At 32.1% G+C, this 19,031-nt stretch overlaps 1 protein-coding gene across 3 annotated transcripts in view; it reads right to left on the bottom strand.

Annotated features, from left to right (window-relative positions):
* Positions 1 to 1,511: 1,511 nt before the first annotated feature.
* The window catches only part of LOC117611504 (uncharacterized), a 67,396-nt gene continuing 49,876 nt past the window's right edge, over positions 1,512 to 19,031 (bottom strand). Inside the window, exons 5-13 of one of the 3 annotated variants that reach the window (XM_034339450.2) lie at positions 16,378 to 16,536; positions 15,520 to 15,645; positions 11,497 to 11,619; positions 9,601 to 9,888; positions 7,466 to 7,582; positions 7,247 to 7,366; positions 6,474 to 6,629; positions 3,540 to 3,701; positions 1,512 to 1,730 (exon numbers count right to left, since the gene is read on the bottom strand). In XM_034339450.2, coding sequence (XP_034195341.2) covers positions 1,657 to 1,730; positions 3,540 to 3,701; positions 6,474 to 6,629; positions 7,247 to 7,366; positions 7,466 to 7,582; positions 9,601 to 9,888; positions 11,497 to 11,619; positions 15,520 to 15,645; positions 16,378 to 16,536 — 1,325 coding nt within the window. In that variant the 3' untranslated portion in view covers positions 1,512 to 1,656. The remainder of the gene's footprint in view (positions 1,731 to 3,539; positions 3,702 to 6,473; positions 6,630 to 7,246; positions 7,367 to 7,465; positions 7,583 to 9,600; positions 9,889 to 11,496; positions 11,620 to 15,519; positions 15,646 to 16,377; positions 16,537 to 19,031) is intronic. The other 2 variants (XM_076690815.1, XM_034339449.2) reach the window with 2 other exon arrangements.

Here is a 19,031-nt window from a genome sequence, read left to right as displayed (position 1 = left end):
TAATGGTAATTGTGGAGATTCAATATACCTTTATTTGTGAAAGTACATTCGTCCGTATAAAAAATACGACGAAAAAACAGGGGATCAGCTATAGCTTGTTGAACAAAGTTACCGCAGAGTCTCCACTAGACTCTCGGCGCATGTGGCGCATGACGCTCAGCGGAGGCTAGTCTCCTACTGCGCGGGTCTTTCCACTCATGCTGCGCGCTGATTGGTCGATTTTTCAATTTTCAACAACAAAATGTGATTGAACTACTGATCCTATCGAAAAATGCTATAGAACTTTTCGCTTCGATTTTTCATGATCTATCCAACGGTGTAGAGGTACAATTTTTTACGTTACTTATACATCTGGGTTAGATTAGGCCATACTAATATTTCGGCTGCCTTTAGGCAGCCGGCCCACGCAAGTCTTTTGAACTTTTGTACAAGTTCACCACAGTTTCTTTAAAATATTATGAGTTAAACATTAAAGTACATAATAAATAAATAAAACAAAATATTACACACGTCGAATTATTGTTAACATAGTGGATCTTATTGTTTAAAAATTTTTGTTAAAGTAAGATTTATTTAACGTTATCGTAATTCTGTTATTTTACTCCCCTTATTTGACGAATAATTTGTTAAATGAAAATAACCTACTTCATTAAAGTCAGCCATCTAGAGTTGGGTTGTTCCTCTTATTAAAAATTTAATTTTTAAAGGTAATATAATATTTCGAATTAGGAACGCTGGAAAAAGGTGAAGTAAAAAATTTTAATGATAGGAGACAAGAAATATTTTCAATATATTTATTAACAATGAAGTGTTTATATTTTGCAAAAAGAAGCAAAAGTTTCACAGTATATTATTTTATGTAGTATATTTTCAATACAATGTATATAACAAAGAGTGGTATGGTAAATCTATCTAATGTGGAATAAAAAAAAATAGAGAGTGTATAAAACGTGTGGTGTAACTGGGCAGGATGTGGTCTCACACTGAAAAATAAGCCAAAGAAAAGAGTAATATTTCTTCGTTTAAAGCCGCCGTCTCTGAAATTTTTTTATTTGGAGTTGGACGTGTACACCCAGCATAGTCAGTTTTCTAGAAAATTTGAGACTAACGCGAAGCAAGGGCGCGTAGATTCCATTCCACCACTCTTTTTACTCCAATGTTTGGGTATAAAAAAGTTGGCGGCGAAGGCACCTCGGATCTAATCTATGGCTCTTTGATTCGAAGTACAAAGATTTGTATGTCAATAAGTTATTTAGTAAAGAACATCTAAAAAAAAAGATAAAACTGTTAATAAATATATTATCAATAGTTATCATGATAGCATTCTTTTATTTAGTTTTATTTTATAGTTTAAATAATACCCTTGTCTACCTAATAACATCCCCGGTTATTAATTTGTTGATAAAATTCTATTAATTAAATTTTACTGAAATATACTTTTGTTTTATTTAAAGACATACAGTTATGATCAATAAATTTTTACATCTTACCATACTGCAATAATTCTAATTAATTATGTTGTTTGAGTTGAAAACTAAATTTTATAATTACATTATATTTTGTACATTTATTATAAAAACAAAACAGAGATATACATACAATATATTTAAACATAACATTCCTTCTGATTTGAGATAAGTACCTTATGTAATATATTCAACGATTAAATAAACAACTTATCAATAATAGTAGTGAAAGCAGCCACGTCGAAACATTTGCAATACTGCTACCTGAAAAAAGTGGTGCAGTTGAGTTAAATGAAATTAATAACATATTAATTATAAAATAAGAAAATAAAACTTATTAATAATAAGGTTTAACATTTTTTGGAACAAGGTTAGGAATGGATCCAGAAAAAATTATTGCTTTTTATTAGAGATGGGGAATAAAGTAACTAATTGTAAGAGTAAAGAAAAGTACGTTCTTGACAATATATCTCAAAGGAAAAAAGTATTATTTTGGAGAATATTTTTAATTACTTTCTAATAATTTAAGTAACTAGTTATTAAGCAGTTATTCTCTATCAGTACCACTTATGTTTTTAGACCCCCTGTATTATCTTTTTAGTTGAGAATATAAATTTGTTTTAGAAAATTTCGATGATAAAAATTTAAAATTGAAAAAAAGAAAGAATTTGGTGCGAAAAAGTCAAATTGATAATCTTGCACAACTTTTAAACTAACGATTACACATACACCAGTTTAGAACTACCAGTATTCGATGCACACTTGGTGTTAAATTCAATATAAAGTAGAAAAATAAATTAATAAACGATGAATACATTTTACTGTATACATTCATATAAAAATTAATTCTATAATACAAAATAAGAAACATGAAGCCAGTCCTAATGTTGACTAATTTACTCTAATATTAATCAATCCCCTTGAGTTCTCTGATATTATAATAAATCTTGATTTATGCAGTAATATAAACGCATTGTTAAATGCAAGTCCTATTTAGCTTTGACATTTCACGGAATTACCATTACATACACAGCACAAAAAGAGGTATAAAACGAAAATACCAGAGGAAGAATAAGAGAAAAATCATAGTTTCAAAGAAACCGCTTGGTTTTTTGTCCCATGTTCCGTGAAGAGGTTTAGTTCAAATGGGTTTCATCGCTTTCCAGACATTCTTTATCGTGCTTTGCAATCGTAAAAATTGCAATACAACATCGAGGAGGGCATGCGAGCAGTAAGGAGGTAATTGCGAGCACATTACTTTTGCCGCATAAAAGAATTTCACAAGCAGACCAAAAAAAAACAGTGTTTAAACTTTCGACCTCTTATTTCTCCTGCTTCGTTGAAAATCAAATCCAACCAAACCTAACCTAACCATTTCAATGCTAAATACTTTTAATAAATATACCATCTGTGCTTATGCAAAATTGTTTTGAATGGAGCTCATTTTTATTTCATTTAAATATTGAAAAACTGTAATTGAATAAGAAGCATTTAAAAGATCTAGTTTAGTAAATATAAATGCGTTTATAGTTTATTACCTAACTCTTGTTCTCCGTTCAAAGTATTAACTCCATCAATCTTGACTAGGTCAATCGTGACCCAAACTTATAAAACATTATTAAATGTATAAATTTTAAACGAACGAGTTTTATATATTGGAAGAATAATTTTTAAAGGAATAGTGTAAAAGTTAGGAAATGAAAATAATATGAAGCAAAAAATTAAATTAAAATTAGGACTCTCTCCATGGTCCGCCGCGCCGCGCCGTCCAAGGGTTATTTCCCAGAAGTGAAAATATGTTATTTTCAAAATAGTTGTTGGACAAACCGCTCCTTTGACATCGCATACTTGATTGCTAAATATTCCATCACGCGATATCGCGTGCTCGGTCGTTAATGTTTCAACGTTATGACGTATAGCGACCGACCCGATTCTCAGTAACGAACGGGTTCAGACAAACAAATATTTAGTTATATTTATTTAAATTTATCAGAATTTCCATTTTAGATCAATTTAATCCGAACGGTACACAAAGGTTAAATGTTTAATTGAATTTGAGTTAAGGTTACTTACTATTATGGATGTGGATATTATACTCTTCATGTAATTTACACATAGTTTTGTTTCCTTCGATGTAATTCCAATCGCATGAGCAAATCCCATTCTTGCAGACCGCTAGATTTTTGTTGGCATCCAGATAACATTCCCCGAGATTATCACATTTCATACCAAGGACTGAAACAGTTATGTTGATAAGAATATTCTGATTAATTAACATGCTTGCAAGTTTTTACCGCAAAATTCAGTATGCAATTACTCACGAAGATCTTGGTACGCCTCATATAAAGGACATTTTAATTAAAATAAGTAATAACTTTGACAACTTTTTAATTATTAGATCGAATTCAAAATTAAAATCTAAGGTTGATTAAACTTCACCTAACATTTCACAATTTGTTAAGTTAGAGTAAGTTAGGCTAATATAATTTGTTCGTAGAAATTATTACAAGTAAAGCCGACAAGTAAAATACTTTACAACAGTATTTAGGGTGATGACCTAGACAACATATTAAATAATCATTGAGATCAGAGATGTTCTAAATATTAAACGTCAAGATTTTACAATCGTGGTTTGGTTTATTAAGTCTGATCTCGAATGCTTTTGGTCGATTTACCAAGGGTATGATCTTAGAAATTAGTTTTTCATAGCCTTAATGTGCATTATTACACTTGCAATCAAATCAGTCTTTCATAGGGAAAATGATGATACGGGGAAAGCAGGAGTTCTTAAAATCTTTATTTTTACGATATTAATAAAAATATACTAGAAAAAATAACAACTTTTAATTATTGTATATTATAAATTTTAGCATATAACTGAGAAGTATGAATAATAACATAAATATTAATTTAAATTTTCCCGCGTAAATGTTTACACCCAAAAGGTGGTAGGCCACAGGCCTACATATACAGTAAAGACTCGATAAGTGTTCAGAATTTGGGAGTGGCAAGGAACATTTAGCGGACAGAGGATTCGATTCTTCAACTGTTTCTATTTTGCTGACGTCAACGTAGAAAGTAGATTAAATGCTTACATATTCGTGAAACAACACTAATGCAACAAAGACATTCTTTTGTTTATACATTATGTTTTTTAAATAAAAATGTTATTAATACATGAAATTTTTCTGATTAAAATCATTCATTCTTACAAAAAATTACAAATAGTTACAAAATTATATATACTGTAAAAAAGTACAAAAGATATTACAATCATATAAAGTTGCAGGAAGATACAAAACATAAGATTATTTTAAGATTATACAGATTAGTTAAAATTATTATAACAATATCATGTTTGGTCTTATTTTAATCAGGAAAATCTCATCAATATGTTAATGAAATTGTTATTAAAACAAAAATGAAAAATAAAAAAATTTCATCATTGCATTAATGTTGTCTCACCCATACGAATTCGGCACAGATTTTCAAATGTAAGCCGCGCTATGTCATATTGCTCCTGTGCTTGCTCCGATGGGAAACCCCCCCAGTAGTGCGAATAAACCGCGAACACTTAACGTACAAATCCTTTCGAACACTTGTCACATCTTAACTGTATACGGAATATTCCACAATAAGTAGAACAAATAAGAGATGATTCTCGGAATTAAAATAAGATGAAAATCAAGAATGAGAATAGCATTCATGGCTTTGTTTCTTAATTATTAACGTTAAAAGATTCGAATGAAATGCGCCTATACCAGCAACCCGCACAGCACCGATGATTGAATGTCATTTGACTAGGGGGGTGTACAGTCACAGCCAGCAACCATTGAATACTAGGAGCTTACTACGTATTTAATGTGACCTCCGAACAATTGAAAATCACGTATCAATTTTAGTGAATACGGCGTATTACATTTGCTCCGACTTAAAAAAAAGGGTTTAATGCTAAGTAACGATTTGTTAGGACTTTATAGCAGAAAAGAACACTATATCACGTGGTAAGCTTCTAGTGTTCAACGACTGTTGGCTGTGGCTGTACACGCCCCTATTGATACGTCGTTTAATTATCGGTGCTGTGCAGTTTTAAATTCGAAATTTCGAAATTTTCCAAAATTTCTCCCATTTGTTGTTAAACACCTTGTATATACAGGGTGTTCGACAACAGGTGGGAGATTTTTTTAGGGATGATTCTAAGGATCAAAACAAGACGAAAATCAAGAATGACGAAATAGTGTTTGCGGTTTTGTTTTCCGGTAATTAACGTTTAAAAATTCGAGGGAAAAATTCTGCCCAGCACCGACGACTGAACGTCAGGTCAGCAGGGGTGGATACAGTCATAACCAAGAATCACTGAATAGTAGAAACCTCGTGTTACATATTCTGTTTCTCGGTACTACAGCATTCGGCTTCGATTCTTGGATATGACTGTATCCACCCCTGTTGACCTGACGTTCAGTCGTCGGTGCCAGGCAGATTGCAAGTTTTAGGCGCCTTTTACTTGAATTTTTAAACGTTAATTACTAGAAAACAAAGCCGCAAACGCTGTTTCGTCATTCTTGATTTTCGTCTTATTTTGATCCCTAGAATCACCCCTTAAAAAATCTCCCACCTGTTGTCGAACACTGTATAAGGGGCCTCCTACCATACAATGTCACTTGGGACATTGCCACCGGGGACGCCACCTGGGACGGACAAAAACTAATTTTCTACATTGTTATTTTCTCCAGGAATGCCTACGAGGCAGAGATGTACTTTTGTTGGATTGGTTGTTACTAGAAGTCTACGTGTGCGTGCATAAATGACGTTACAGCTAAGAACTATTTCGTGTGTGTAATGCATCCCCAGCTATAATATCACTTGCACACGCGCATGCAGCCTCTTATTGTTAGTAAGAGAAAAATGGCATGCAAATTCACTAGCAGGATTTATCACAGTTCACGCTATTATCATTTTCCTTAGGGAAATCTAATTTCACTGTAAGTGTACAAGTTCTGTTCGTACCTTTACGTTTAAAACATCCATTCAATTTGAGATGATATCCTTCAGGACAACCACATATTGAGTCTTCAGTCGAATTATTTTTGTTTAAACAAATACTATCTGATACACCAGCGAAACACTGAATGTCCTCTTCGCATGGTTTACCAAACGATGCAACTAAATAAAAAGAGAATAATTGAATTTGTAATTTTACTGCTGTAGTTGTTATACATAAATAATATTTGTACACGACTATATGTTATAGCTCATCAAATATAATGCACTTAATGATAATTTGTTTCTGATTTACTGATTGAAGTGATTACAATTGTTTACATTCGAAATAAAATATTAAAATTTTCAGATCTAATACGAAACTACAAAATCATTTTAAACAAAAACCAACTGAACAATAATATTATAAATGATATTTAAATAAGAAAATTTTTGTTTATTTTTAAAATTAAATTTCTCAATAATTGAGATTGACGAAAAAACAGTTAGGACTTTTTAATTCGGTGCAAACAAAAATTAAAAATAGGAGACTTGAAGACACCTTTTATTTTTATTCTTGATTAATAATTAATTAAAATACGTGTGTGATCTCTTCGTATTGCACAATTAATTTCATAGCTAATGTTTTTCTTTTCAATATTTTTATTCCCTAATGGGAGTATATACATTATATTTGTTCTTAAAAATCATCAGTTTTCTGATATAGTGTATACATCTTTATTTTTTCACTTTGCACAATATTTTGTTATAACTGTTGTTGCGTAGAACTTATTTCTTACCTGGTTTACACAAATTGACCGATGGAGCTACGAATCCTTCTACACAACTGCAAACATTTGAGAGACACCTTGAATTTTCTGGTTTACACTCCTCATCATTAGTGCAATTAGAATTGATACCTTTAGAAATAAATTTTTAGTAGAATCTTCGATTGCACTGTGCATAGGAATAAAAGAATACTGTCAATTATGACTATATAATTAAAAATAAGAAATTACCTGACACACATTCGTAATCTAATTCGTAGTAATAAGTTTCACAAGCACAAGTTTCGTTCACGCATGCTGCATTTTTTGTAACGCATTGATTATCTTTCTCGCATCTCTTTCCAAGACCTGGTAGTAAATTCAACAGAAACTTTATAAATTTTTAAAATAATATTGTTATTAGTATTAGGAGTACACTATCGAATATGGTGAACTTTTCTAATTATAAAGACACTCCATAATACGTGCAGGACCGGCCCTGAAATTTCGGGGGTCCGAGGCGAGCTCCGAAAAAGGGCCCTTTCACATATATGTATGACATAAAAAAAGTATCTCAAATAAAATTTATAAAATTAACATTAAAGCTTGTATAACTAATTTAGATTTGCATTCTTAGACGCAAAATCGTCTTATGGGGGCCCTGGACCTGGGGGGGCCCTAGACGGCCGCCTAATCTACCTAGGCCCAGGGCCGGCCCTGAATACGTGGAAGTTACTGCATACTATTATATATCTAGTTTACACTTATTAAATATATAAGGTGTAGAGAAAAGGGTACGGATATAAAATACCCATTTTATTTTTAGATATAGAGAGTCTCAGAATAGTCATAAATAAAAAAATTAAACATAGAAATTTGCGGAATTTCATGAGGAATGTGCTATATAAATATAAATACTATAGATTTTACAAAACTTCTGTTTTTTTTACATTTTCAAAATGATGTCAAATTCGGACTAATACAAATTCGGGTAGTAATATGAGACATCGTTACTTTTGAGACAAATAAAGTTATAAAACTAAGACAGAACATATAACAGATCGTCAAATATATATAATAAGACAACCACAATTAAACGAAGCGTTTATTTTATTTTGTCCACAAATGCCATGATAGGCATTAAATTCATAATTCGCCTTTACAATCTCTGGAAAATCTTTTATCGCAAAATATGCACATTTTACATGTTCGTATTTTTATTTTACTATTTGTAGTAGTAGTACAAAACTGTCTCATATAGCTACGGATCAATTATTATCTGCCGTTTGTCATCTGTGATTGTTTATCATAATCAAAACACAAACGCTTCAAATATCCCCTACTAATACCATGATTATTATAATATAACTTATCCGTTTTGTTTTTTTAAAACTCACAAAATAAACCAAAGTAAACACTTCAAGAAGCAGGAGTAGAAACTTTCTATTACAGCCAAAAAGTAAAATGTATGTTAAACAAAACAATGATACCTATCAAGAATAATTGTTATTGAAGAGTATTTTATTCGTTTTAATACTTGATGTACAATCATTGTTAAAAGTGTTAATACTGCGTACGGGTTAAAACTTTGGTATCTCATATTTCTACCCCATCTTACATTAGTATCTTTCCCTTTACAAATGAATTCGGTACCTCTAGTACTACGCCTTCTTAATTACCATTTTAAATTTGAATACTTTTCCGCGCTTCTATTGAAAAGTAGCGCGAAAATATGGCAACAATAAAAATTATTTCAATAATTGAAGTTACCCCGACTTTTGAAAAATAAATGTTCAATTAAAAAAAAAGAAGAGCCTCCTTTGCTTACATCGCTATTTTCCAGAAATAGCCCACAGTACTCGATACTCCACAAATTAATTCAGTGCATTTCAGGATTTACTGGAGTAACAGTAAGAACTCTAACGGGCTAGCAATGAAATATGGGAAAGTAATTCACGCGTTTCGGACAAAGACTTAGAAAATTGCGTAATGATTATGATATTCATATTCAGAAAGAGTACTTGTGTATTTTAAATTTGAGTGTTTTCCGGGCTTTTATGGATTTGAAATGGCACTGGTAAATCGCGTAAGACCATTTTTTAATTATTCTTCTAAGGTGGACCAGGTCCCTTAGAAATTTTGAAATTTTATAACTTTGGAAATCTGGAATTTTGAAATTCTGAAATTTTGAAATCTTAAAATTAGAATGGTAAAAGTCCAGATGTTTTAGGAGAGGCCAGTCTAGGTTTTTAGAGAAGGCAGACCTACCCTGGTCCTTACCTAGTAAGGCCAATTATTAAACCTATTAATTATTTAATTTTAACTATGAAAATTTGTATATATTGGGACCGAGAAGTTCTTATTTTGATGAAATTTTAATTTCCTACCTGCTGAAGTTTCGACGCAAGCTGTTTTTTTGGAATTTGGAATAGTTCCATTTGGACATGAACATATGTTTTTTGTGCAAGATAATTTAGTAGTGTCATCACTAAGATAGCAATCTACTTCTTGTTGACATTCTTCACCAATTCCTTTCTTTATCCAACAGAATAATTCAGCTTCATCAAATCGAGAATTTTCGTTACAAACACATTCTTCATTGTAACAAATCGCATCCGGCCCAAAAATATAACACTGTATATCTGATTGACAAGAATACGCGTATCTTCTAATTGCTACAACAAATGCAAAACGTAATTATTTATTCAATGCTATCCAAAGATTATTAATTATTTAAAAAATAAATTTGAATAGCGTTAATATTATATTAATAATGTGATATGTAAAATTGTTATTTTTCTTAAGTTGAATTTAATTAATCCTTATCAATTATATCATATGTACGACAACGTATTACACATTTTCTGTATATAAAATAAAAAAGCAACAATTTATAAATATAATCCTTGATCGTTTCATTAAAACCACTTAGTATTTTCATCATTTTTCAACCGTTTAATCAAATTAAAAAGCATAAACGAACTTTAATAATACAATTTATCAATTATTGATGTTATATTTAATAAGAAAAATTTTTGTTAATTTTTGTTAATTTTGTGTTAATTTTGGATTGAAACTTTTTCACAATCAAAGTCCTAATAGCCCCGATCTGAACGTGTACCTTGCTTTGTTACCGCGACTTGTTACCTAGCCAGCAGGTCATGGTAACAAATGTGGACTATGTCTTGTAACTGTATACCGTTACTTGTTTCTTAGTTCGTCTGTTTCGTGCACTGTTGGAAAAGTGACTCGCTCTAAAAGAAGTAACCAAATAACTACGAGTGGAGAGTAACAAGCGTAAGTAACAGTTAATAGATTTAGACACGAATTCCACACCGAACCTCGTTACCAAAAAATGAAGCAACGAGTTTCAGTAACAAGGCTAACAAGGAGAGGGCCCGAAGTGACGCTGACTTTTTGATGAGCTTTTGCACAATGACAGAGCTTGAAAAACGGAAGTTAATGATACCCAGTTTTGGGCGTAGACGGTTATTAGTTTATGAGATATTTAATGTTAAAGTTATTATCCTGCTTATGCTCTGAAGTATAGAAAATCTTTCCAGCAAGGATTGTGGTGTAACCGTTGAGGCGTCGGCCTCTCATCGTCAGTAGGTGGATGTTTTCTGTCGTGAGTTCAAATCCCGTTGGACAGATTTTTTCAACATGTTGCAATATTTTATTTTTTCCTTTTTCTTTTAAGTAAATATACATTTTTGCTATTACAATTGATTAATAAATATTTTTGAACAATTTTTTATATTTTTAAACAATTTTATTTAATTGTTGTTTTGAATATAAATTGTACGTGAACCGAGAAGGTAGTTTTTATAAAAAAATGCGAAACCTAAAAAAGGAAAAAGTGAAATATTGTAACATGTTGAAAAAATCTGTTCAACGGGATTTGAACTCGCGACAAAAAACATCCACCTACCGCGAAGCCGAAGCCTTACCCGTTACGGTACGATCCATCTTGAAAGTACTTACTTCCTATACTTCAGACCATAAGCAGGTTAATAACTTTAACATTAAATATCTCATAAACTAATAACCGTCTACGCCCAAAACCATTAGTTTCAGTTTTTCAAGCACTATCATTGTGCAAAGGCTCATCAAAAAGTCAGCGTCACACTTGGAGCCCTCTCCTTGTAACACATGTGTACGCAGCTTTAAATTGATGATCCACAATCACTTATTGTTAGTGCGGCAGCCACTTTATCCGAAAGTATACCGCTGTTAACGTAATCTAAATGTGACTACTTATTTATAGTTCTAATATTGCATACCTTTTGCACATTCTCTATTGTCTTCAGTAGCAACTCTTTCTATTTCACAATGCCACCTGCCATTTCGACATTCCGAATACTCGATAACAGCGTTATCGGTAGGTTGGCATGGTTCACCAAGCTCTAAAATAATATTTTGATTAAAATGCGTTTTCTTTTTATTTTATCGATAAACATAATTACGATAATTAATGGATTTCAGGAAATATCGTAGATTTAAAATATCTCAAATCATTAAAAAAGGTACTGATTATCATTTATGTACAAAGTATACATTTAATAATTCCAGTACCATTTTGTATATAAATCTTAATTGCACAATACTATTTTTTAGTTAAATCAGTCAAAAATTTCAATCAAAATTGTGAATTACAAATCGGTTGAATTTTTGCCAGTATACACACAGCCAGTGCTTACACTATTTACAGTGCCCATTTGAAAATTCCATTCTGAATATTGAGAAAACAACGCACTTTGGAAAAAAATGTTAAATATAAAAGTTTCGTAATTTTAAAGGGAAAATATTAAGGAAATTTCCATGGTCCTCTTTGGGAATAGTGAAACTAAAATAAAGTATGCTATCATTTTAAGATGAAGTTTGATAAGGAAATGATCCACACAAAAGTTCCTTTTTCTTTTCTCCCTAAAGTAAGAATCTGTGAAGAAATATGCAGATTTCCATTTGAAAAAAAAAAGTTAACTATTAAATATCCTTGAAATAAATAAAAAATAATTTAAAACCATGAAACTTCTATATTCAACATTGTTCCCAAAAATGTGTTACTTTCGAGATATTTGAATTTAAAGTTTTCGAATGAACACCCTATATGTTGTTTAATAAGTTGCATATTGATGTAACTAGGTGGGAACCAGGATTAGCCTGGCCATAGGCCAGGCCCTAAACATTATGAACTAGCTTTCTCCTCGTTTTAAAACTTTAAGATTCTAAAATTACAAAATTACAAAATTTCAGAATTATAAAATTACAAAATTCAAAAATTTCAGTATTCCCGAAGTCCACATTTTCAAAATGATGTTTCACATATTCAAACTTCTGGAATTTCAGAATTACAAAATTTTATATATACATATATCTGGACTTATGGAATTCTGAAATTTTTGAATTTTGTAATTCTGTAATTCTGAAATTTTGTAATTTTATAATTTTAGAATCTTAAAGTTTTAAAATGTGGAGAAAGCTAGTTTACATGTTCATATATACATATAATGTGGCGATTCTTCTAATTTTACCCATTTAGTTTCTATTTCGGTAAAATTTCAACGGAACTTGGCTAACCTTAGAAAACATTCTAGTTACGTCAATGATATCGTATCAAGTGATTTGCACACAAATGCAATACAGAGTATGGAAGTGATAATCCAACTCAAGATAAACTGACTTATGACGTTTGGTTTCCCAATTAAGATTTTTCTTGTTACTAATTAATCGAATTTATGTACTGTGATAAATTTAACTAAATGTCTTATTTTTTGTACTTGAACAATTTTACATACATATAAAATTGTTTGCATTTTATTGTACTCTACCGCTTTGCAGTAGAAAAAGGTTAAGATGAGTTAAAAAGTATCCCAAAATTGAGTGTAAGATCAGCACACTTATTTTTTAATAATCCGTTAAACATATTTAAACATTTATAGTACACCTGGAACTCCTTTTATATGTACTACTTTATACTCTTGTGCAACGTAGGCCTACCTTACCAAAGGATAAGTATAGAGAGAGAAACCTTCTGTCATTTATTTTTCTTTTAACACTTTGACAACCGTACATTTTGTAAAATTTGTGACTTGCTATTTCACGTTTTTTTTTTATACCTAATAAAAATTATTGATAGAAAATTATATTTGATAGCTTAATTTAGCATACGCTGCGAAATTATTAATTTTCGTAATTTTGCAATTTACATATAATAAAATAGATAAAAATACACCGAAGAATAGTAACGTAAAAAGTTAAATATTAAAATTACGAATACGTAACAGTGACCATTAAAGTTTTACACCTAACATATTTCTTTTCAAAATTACAATAGCCATCATGCAACAAAGGTTTAAGATGATCTATATCATATAAAGTATATATTATATCATAAAACTGTACCGTTGTCTTCTAAAATATTCCAACAGTAAAATATTTTAAAAGCAAATCACACTACAAGGCAATAACAAATAAATGGGCAGATTTTTTAACGAAATATCTATACTCAAAATATAGTCACTAGAACTAGTTTTCAGGTTTTTTTACTTACCTCTTATCACTTCTGGATTTATTAAAAAATACTGTGTAAATCCGAAAATAGATGTAATCTATACACTATAGTATGTACATTATACAAATAAAATAATATAATGTTCATGTACAGTATCGAGCAAAATAGGATTCTCTAGAGAAAATGGCATTAGAGGAGAAGCAATTTTATTTTTGACAACGTTAACATTAAATATGATTTAGAAATAAAATAATATAATGATTAATTAATAAATCATAAAAAATGTAGTATATAATTAAAAAATATAACTTTATACACAAGTGGTGGGAGGCCATAGACTTATACATACATATATGTACAGGGTGATCCTCTCGCTACGCTACCCGAAAGGAAGTGCCGCCACAAAAGAATGTAGTAGTCGACATCCCTTTTGTGTCATCGCTTACTTGACCGAGGTGGCCCCTGCAGCGAAGACGGCTGTGTGCGTGATAATGTGTTAAGAAAATATTCTGTTTTCCGCAGCGCTTAAATGGGACTCTTCTGCTTATTACACACATTTTCACGCACACAGCCGTCTTTGCTGCAGGGGTCAAGTAAGCGATGACAGAAATGGGATGTCGACTTCTACATTCTATTGTGGCGGCACTTCCTTTCGGATAGCGTAACGAGAGGATCACCCTGTATATAAGAATCTCTGCCCTAGATTGTCACTTCCCGCCAGAACTACCTATACATAGAAGGAGCTGGGAATCTGGGGAAGCCAGGGGAATCGCCATTTTCCCTGACAAAACCTATCATGAACGGTACTGTATAGTATTTTTCACGAGAGAGTCCGAGTGTTTCGCGCAGCTCGACTGACAAGGGAACATCGGGGACTGATACACTCAGATTTTGGTGAAACTTTGCATAAATATTTATTAGACCTGTTTATGAAGATAACCGTAATTCGTTGGTGCCTGTTTTTCACTTTGAGGGAGATATCAACCCTTTTATCCGAACCGCCCTTTCTATATACGTGCTTATAAATCATAAACAAAAGGTATAAAAAAATAGTTGAAATAAAAGTTATACCGTTTCTTGAGGTCTATAAAGTTGCGTGTAAGTTTTTCTTTTAAATCATCCTTTTTGCAAAATTGAATTCCCCCTCCCCCTCCGTTTTGAAAAAGTTTACGCAGTTTTATAGACCTCAAGAAACGGTATAACTTTTGTTTCAACTATTTTTTTATATCTTTTGTTGTTTACGATTTATAAGCACGTATATAGAAAGGGCGGTTCGGATAAATGGGTTGATATCTCCCTCAAAGTGAAAAACGGGCACCAACGAATTACAGTTATCTTCATAAACAGGTCTAATAAATATTTATGCAAAGTTTCATCAAAATCGGAGTGTATCAGTCCCCGACGTTCCCTTGTGAGCTCAGAAGGTTCCTCCACCACTAGCGCTACCCCACCATGATTTACTTCCATTGCGATCCGCCATATACACGGTGGACAAAATGTACTAATATAGGAACGACTTATTATAGGACAGAGGTAGTGAATAATTCACAAATTTCTAATCACCCGATATACCCCCTGTCCAGCGTGGCTCAGGACATACAGCCGTACGGCGCTTGCGCGTTACCTTGGTAGCGGAGCGTGGCAGAACCAATCAGAGCCAACATGCGCAGACGAGACCAAAATTCGTTCATCCGTACTAGTACTCTCTCGTGAAAAATACTATACAATCACGAAAGGAAAACCAACTAGAAATTAATGGATAATGTATAAAAGATGGATTAGTTTATCGTACCTGGAATGCATTTACCAACTTTTTCAACAAAGAAATGAGCTCGACGACATGTACAGGTCCGAGTAATAGGATCACAATATGCGTCTAAGCGTTCGCAATGCTTATCCTCTGTACAATTGCCAATTGCTATTAAAAGAAATCATATTTATGCTTATAAATTGTTATCTATTATAGAATATAAGGTAGAGCCAGATTCTTAAATTCTCCATTCATAAAAAATTCATGAATTATAAACTTTTTAAAAAGTTGCAATAATTTTGAAAAAAAATAGCTGAAAATTTTAACGAGTTTTACCTTTTTGAACATTTTTAATCGGCAAAACATTAGTGTAGACCAGTGGTAGTAAACCTGGTCACTACCGCCCACTAGTGAACGTTCCAGCTTTCATGGTGGGCGGTAGGGGTTTTGTCCGATACTGAAGCACTTTCCTTTTTTTTAATTTAATTGACCTTTTAAAAACATTGAAATGAAAATTTTACTTCCATTACTACTTCCTTACTTCCTTTACTACAAGTAAAGTTATGTACTTCCCTAATCGTAAGTTATAAATCATCATTACTGTGGAACCGATGGGCGGTTAGAAAATTTTACTACTAACAGAGATACAAAAGTGGGCGGTAGGTATAAAAAGGTTGACTACCCCTGGTGTAGACTCTACACTAGATTAATTAAAAATCACCTTTTAAATTATTAGTTTATTCTAGAGGTCAGGTAAAAACCTTACTGTTATGAGATATTATGAAATTTTACCGAATGGATGTTTAGAAAAATTATAGCATACCTTAAATGTTAACATAGCAAAATAGTGCACATCTATGTTATACATGCATCTATAAAAATAAATTTTAACATACATACCTTTTTGAAACGAGTAACTATTTTGAGTAACGTCGTTATCGTTTAAGGATTTTGATATGTGGATGCTTTTATCCGGTAAAGCACATGTATTATCAATATCGCAAAATGCAGTACTGTTAAATCTGCAGTCGTTATTTATGAAACATTTTTCGCCAACACCTGTACGAAATAAACATCAAAATTATACAATTTACAAAGTCTTAATTTATTGCTAAGAACAGATTCTTTATCAATTACAGCTTCAGTAGATTTTTAAAAAATCGCAAAATAAACAACTTTTATAATCTTTGAACGATTTTACGACATCTTTGTATGGTAGATCTACTCAAGTGAATCCGAGCGTGTTAAATACTGTATAGAATTAGCTTTTGTTGTATTATTATTTCTAAAAATTTTTCGCTCTTACAGCTCCGCCTATGGCAATATAACGAGGATCTACTGTATCAGACTGTTAGACAGAAAAAATAAATCAAAGAAAGATAATCAGTCTTTTTCATTTGAAGGTCCATTTTCGAGAAAATTGGGTTTAAGAGTTTCATTGTCGTGTAAAATTTAATTTTTCAGGATATTCATCATGTTAGATCTTTTGTTACCTTGACATGAAATTTCATCAATTAAAATCAATTAGATGTTAAACATATTACAACACCGATACTCGTACATAAATAAAAGTCATCGACTTTTCTCGAAAACGAAATTTCAAATAAAAAATTTTTTCTCAATTCATTTTTGTTTCGACCATCTAATCTGAGACATCCTGCATGTCAAATGGATTTGATGACACGAAAGTGTGGCATATTAATTGGAAGTTTTAAAGGGTCTAGCCGTATAAGCATAGTGAATCGGCCCCAGCAACAATTTCGGTTGATATTTATATCACATAATGCTTTTTGCCTAAACAATAATTGTGCGCAATTTCAACCCCCTACCCCGTCGGATAAGGGAGATATGAGGGTAAAACCCCAAAACTTTACTATTTTTTTTCTCGGAAACTATTTAGGATATTTGAACACATTAAAGTACAAATAGTAGGTATTCATTAGCTGTATTTCATATATTTTTTTCAACATTTTTGTCAGATGATTAAGGGTTGAAAATTAATAAATAAATTTTTGAAAGTGATTTTTATAAACAATCCCTTGAGTGACACCCACCAAAAAAATTAAGAATAATCCTTTACTATTTAACTATTATTTGTAAAAGTTTCAAGAGTGTCGGATTGGTACATCATAGTTGAAAAAAAATAAAACCAATGCAACAACCCTTCATAAGGCAAAGCCAGACTGAATGTTAGAGGCGCTCAACCTAACCGACCTATAGGGGAATTTCTCGATTGACGTGATAAATCATTGTTAGTGATTTTGCACGTCAACCCTAATCAACACAGCTATTTCACTCGCGCTGTCCTTGTGTCTCCAGACTGGAGACAGTGGAGTTTCTCATTTTCCTCGCATAAGGCCCCCAAAACCGATTCGAAATTGTGCCGTTATTTCTGTTGACCCGTAAATCGCAAACTGGTGCAAATTGGAATTTGACATTTTTTATCATAAATATGATTACAAAAGTAAAAATTATAAAATTGCTAATAATACTGTGTGGTGTCATTTGCTTGCTTCAGTTTTGGTATAGCGTTACTGACATAATACAAATATTGAAGTAATACTGACTTCAAGTCCTTTTTACAAATCCAAATGAGTATTGAATAGTATTAGTTAACTTCGTATTAACAACATAAACTTTTATAAATCTCAATGCTTGCCTCGTTGAAAATTAATATTTTTAAGCTTTCTATAATTATTTTAAAACACTTCAAAATGAAAGGTGCGCAGTGAAACCTACATATGTACAGTAAAACCTGGATAAATGCAACGAAAGAATGCTTGGATAAGTGCAACATCGCTATCCCCTCCACTTGGGGGGATCCCCCTAAGCCGAACCGAGCCGCTCGGCGAGGAAACCGTGTAATATGATCCGATCATAATATCGGTGTGACTAATACTAATTGAACGATGAAACTTTTTTATTTTTAACTTTTTCTTAATGAAACTTTTACTGACGCATTTATGAGATTTTTCTGATTAAAATGACACCAAACACGATATTGTTTGAATTATATTTATGAACAATAGTACCTAATAGAATAAACAACATAGAATTGACACCACGACTGAATATAAATGATGTGTACGGACTCAGAATCGACACCTCGCTTGGATAAATGCAACCACTTGGTCCCAATCTCGGTTGCATTTATCCAGGTTTTACTGTACTCTCCACCGATGACAAGATGTCCCACGGAACGGCACAGGGGCAAGGGGGGACCCTCGTTCGCTCCGCCAGTTCCCCACCGTTTGACGCTTTCGTAACGCCAACGTTTGGGTTTTTGACGACGCACGTTACATAGGCGTAGGATTTCTGTATTTACAAGGATCGGGTTTTCTGACCTACCGTTAATCATTTCGTATTTTATTTAATATATTTAATATACCATTTCGTACTTAAAAAAAATACTCATGTGGTTTAGTTTGATTTCGAAAAAATTATTCTGTTTTAAAGCATATGCTACTACTTTTCGGATCCACTGTATGCCTACGCCAATGCTCGCCTCGCACTATCTCACTCAGTCTCAATACGTCTCATCGACTTCTTTCATC

This window comes from Osmia lignaria, chromosome 11 (assembly GCF_051020975.1).
Source record: "Osmia lignaria lignaria isolate PbOS001 chromosome 11, iyOsmLign1, whole genome shotgun sequence".
In the NCBI taxonomy this organism is placed as follows: domain Eukaryota; kingdom Metazoa; phylum Arthropoda; class Insecta; order Hymenoptera; family Megachilidae; genus Osmia; species Osmia lignaria.
Note: the sequence above shows the minus strand (reverse complement) of the source record. Positions and strands in the feature narration are given on the sequence as shown.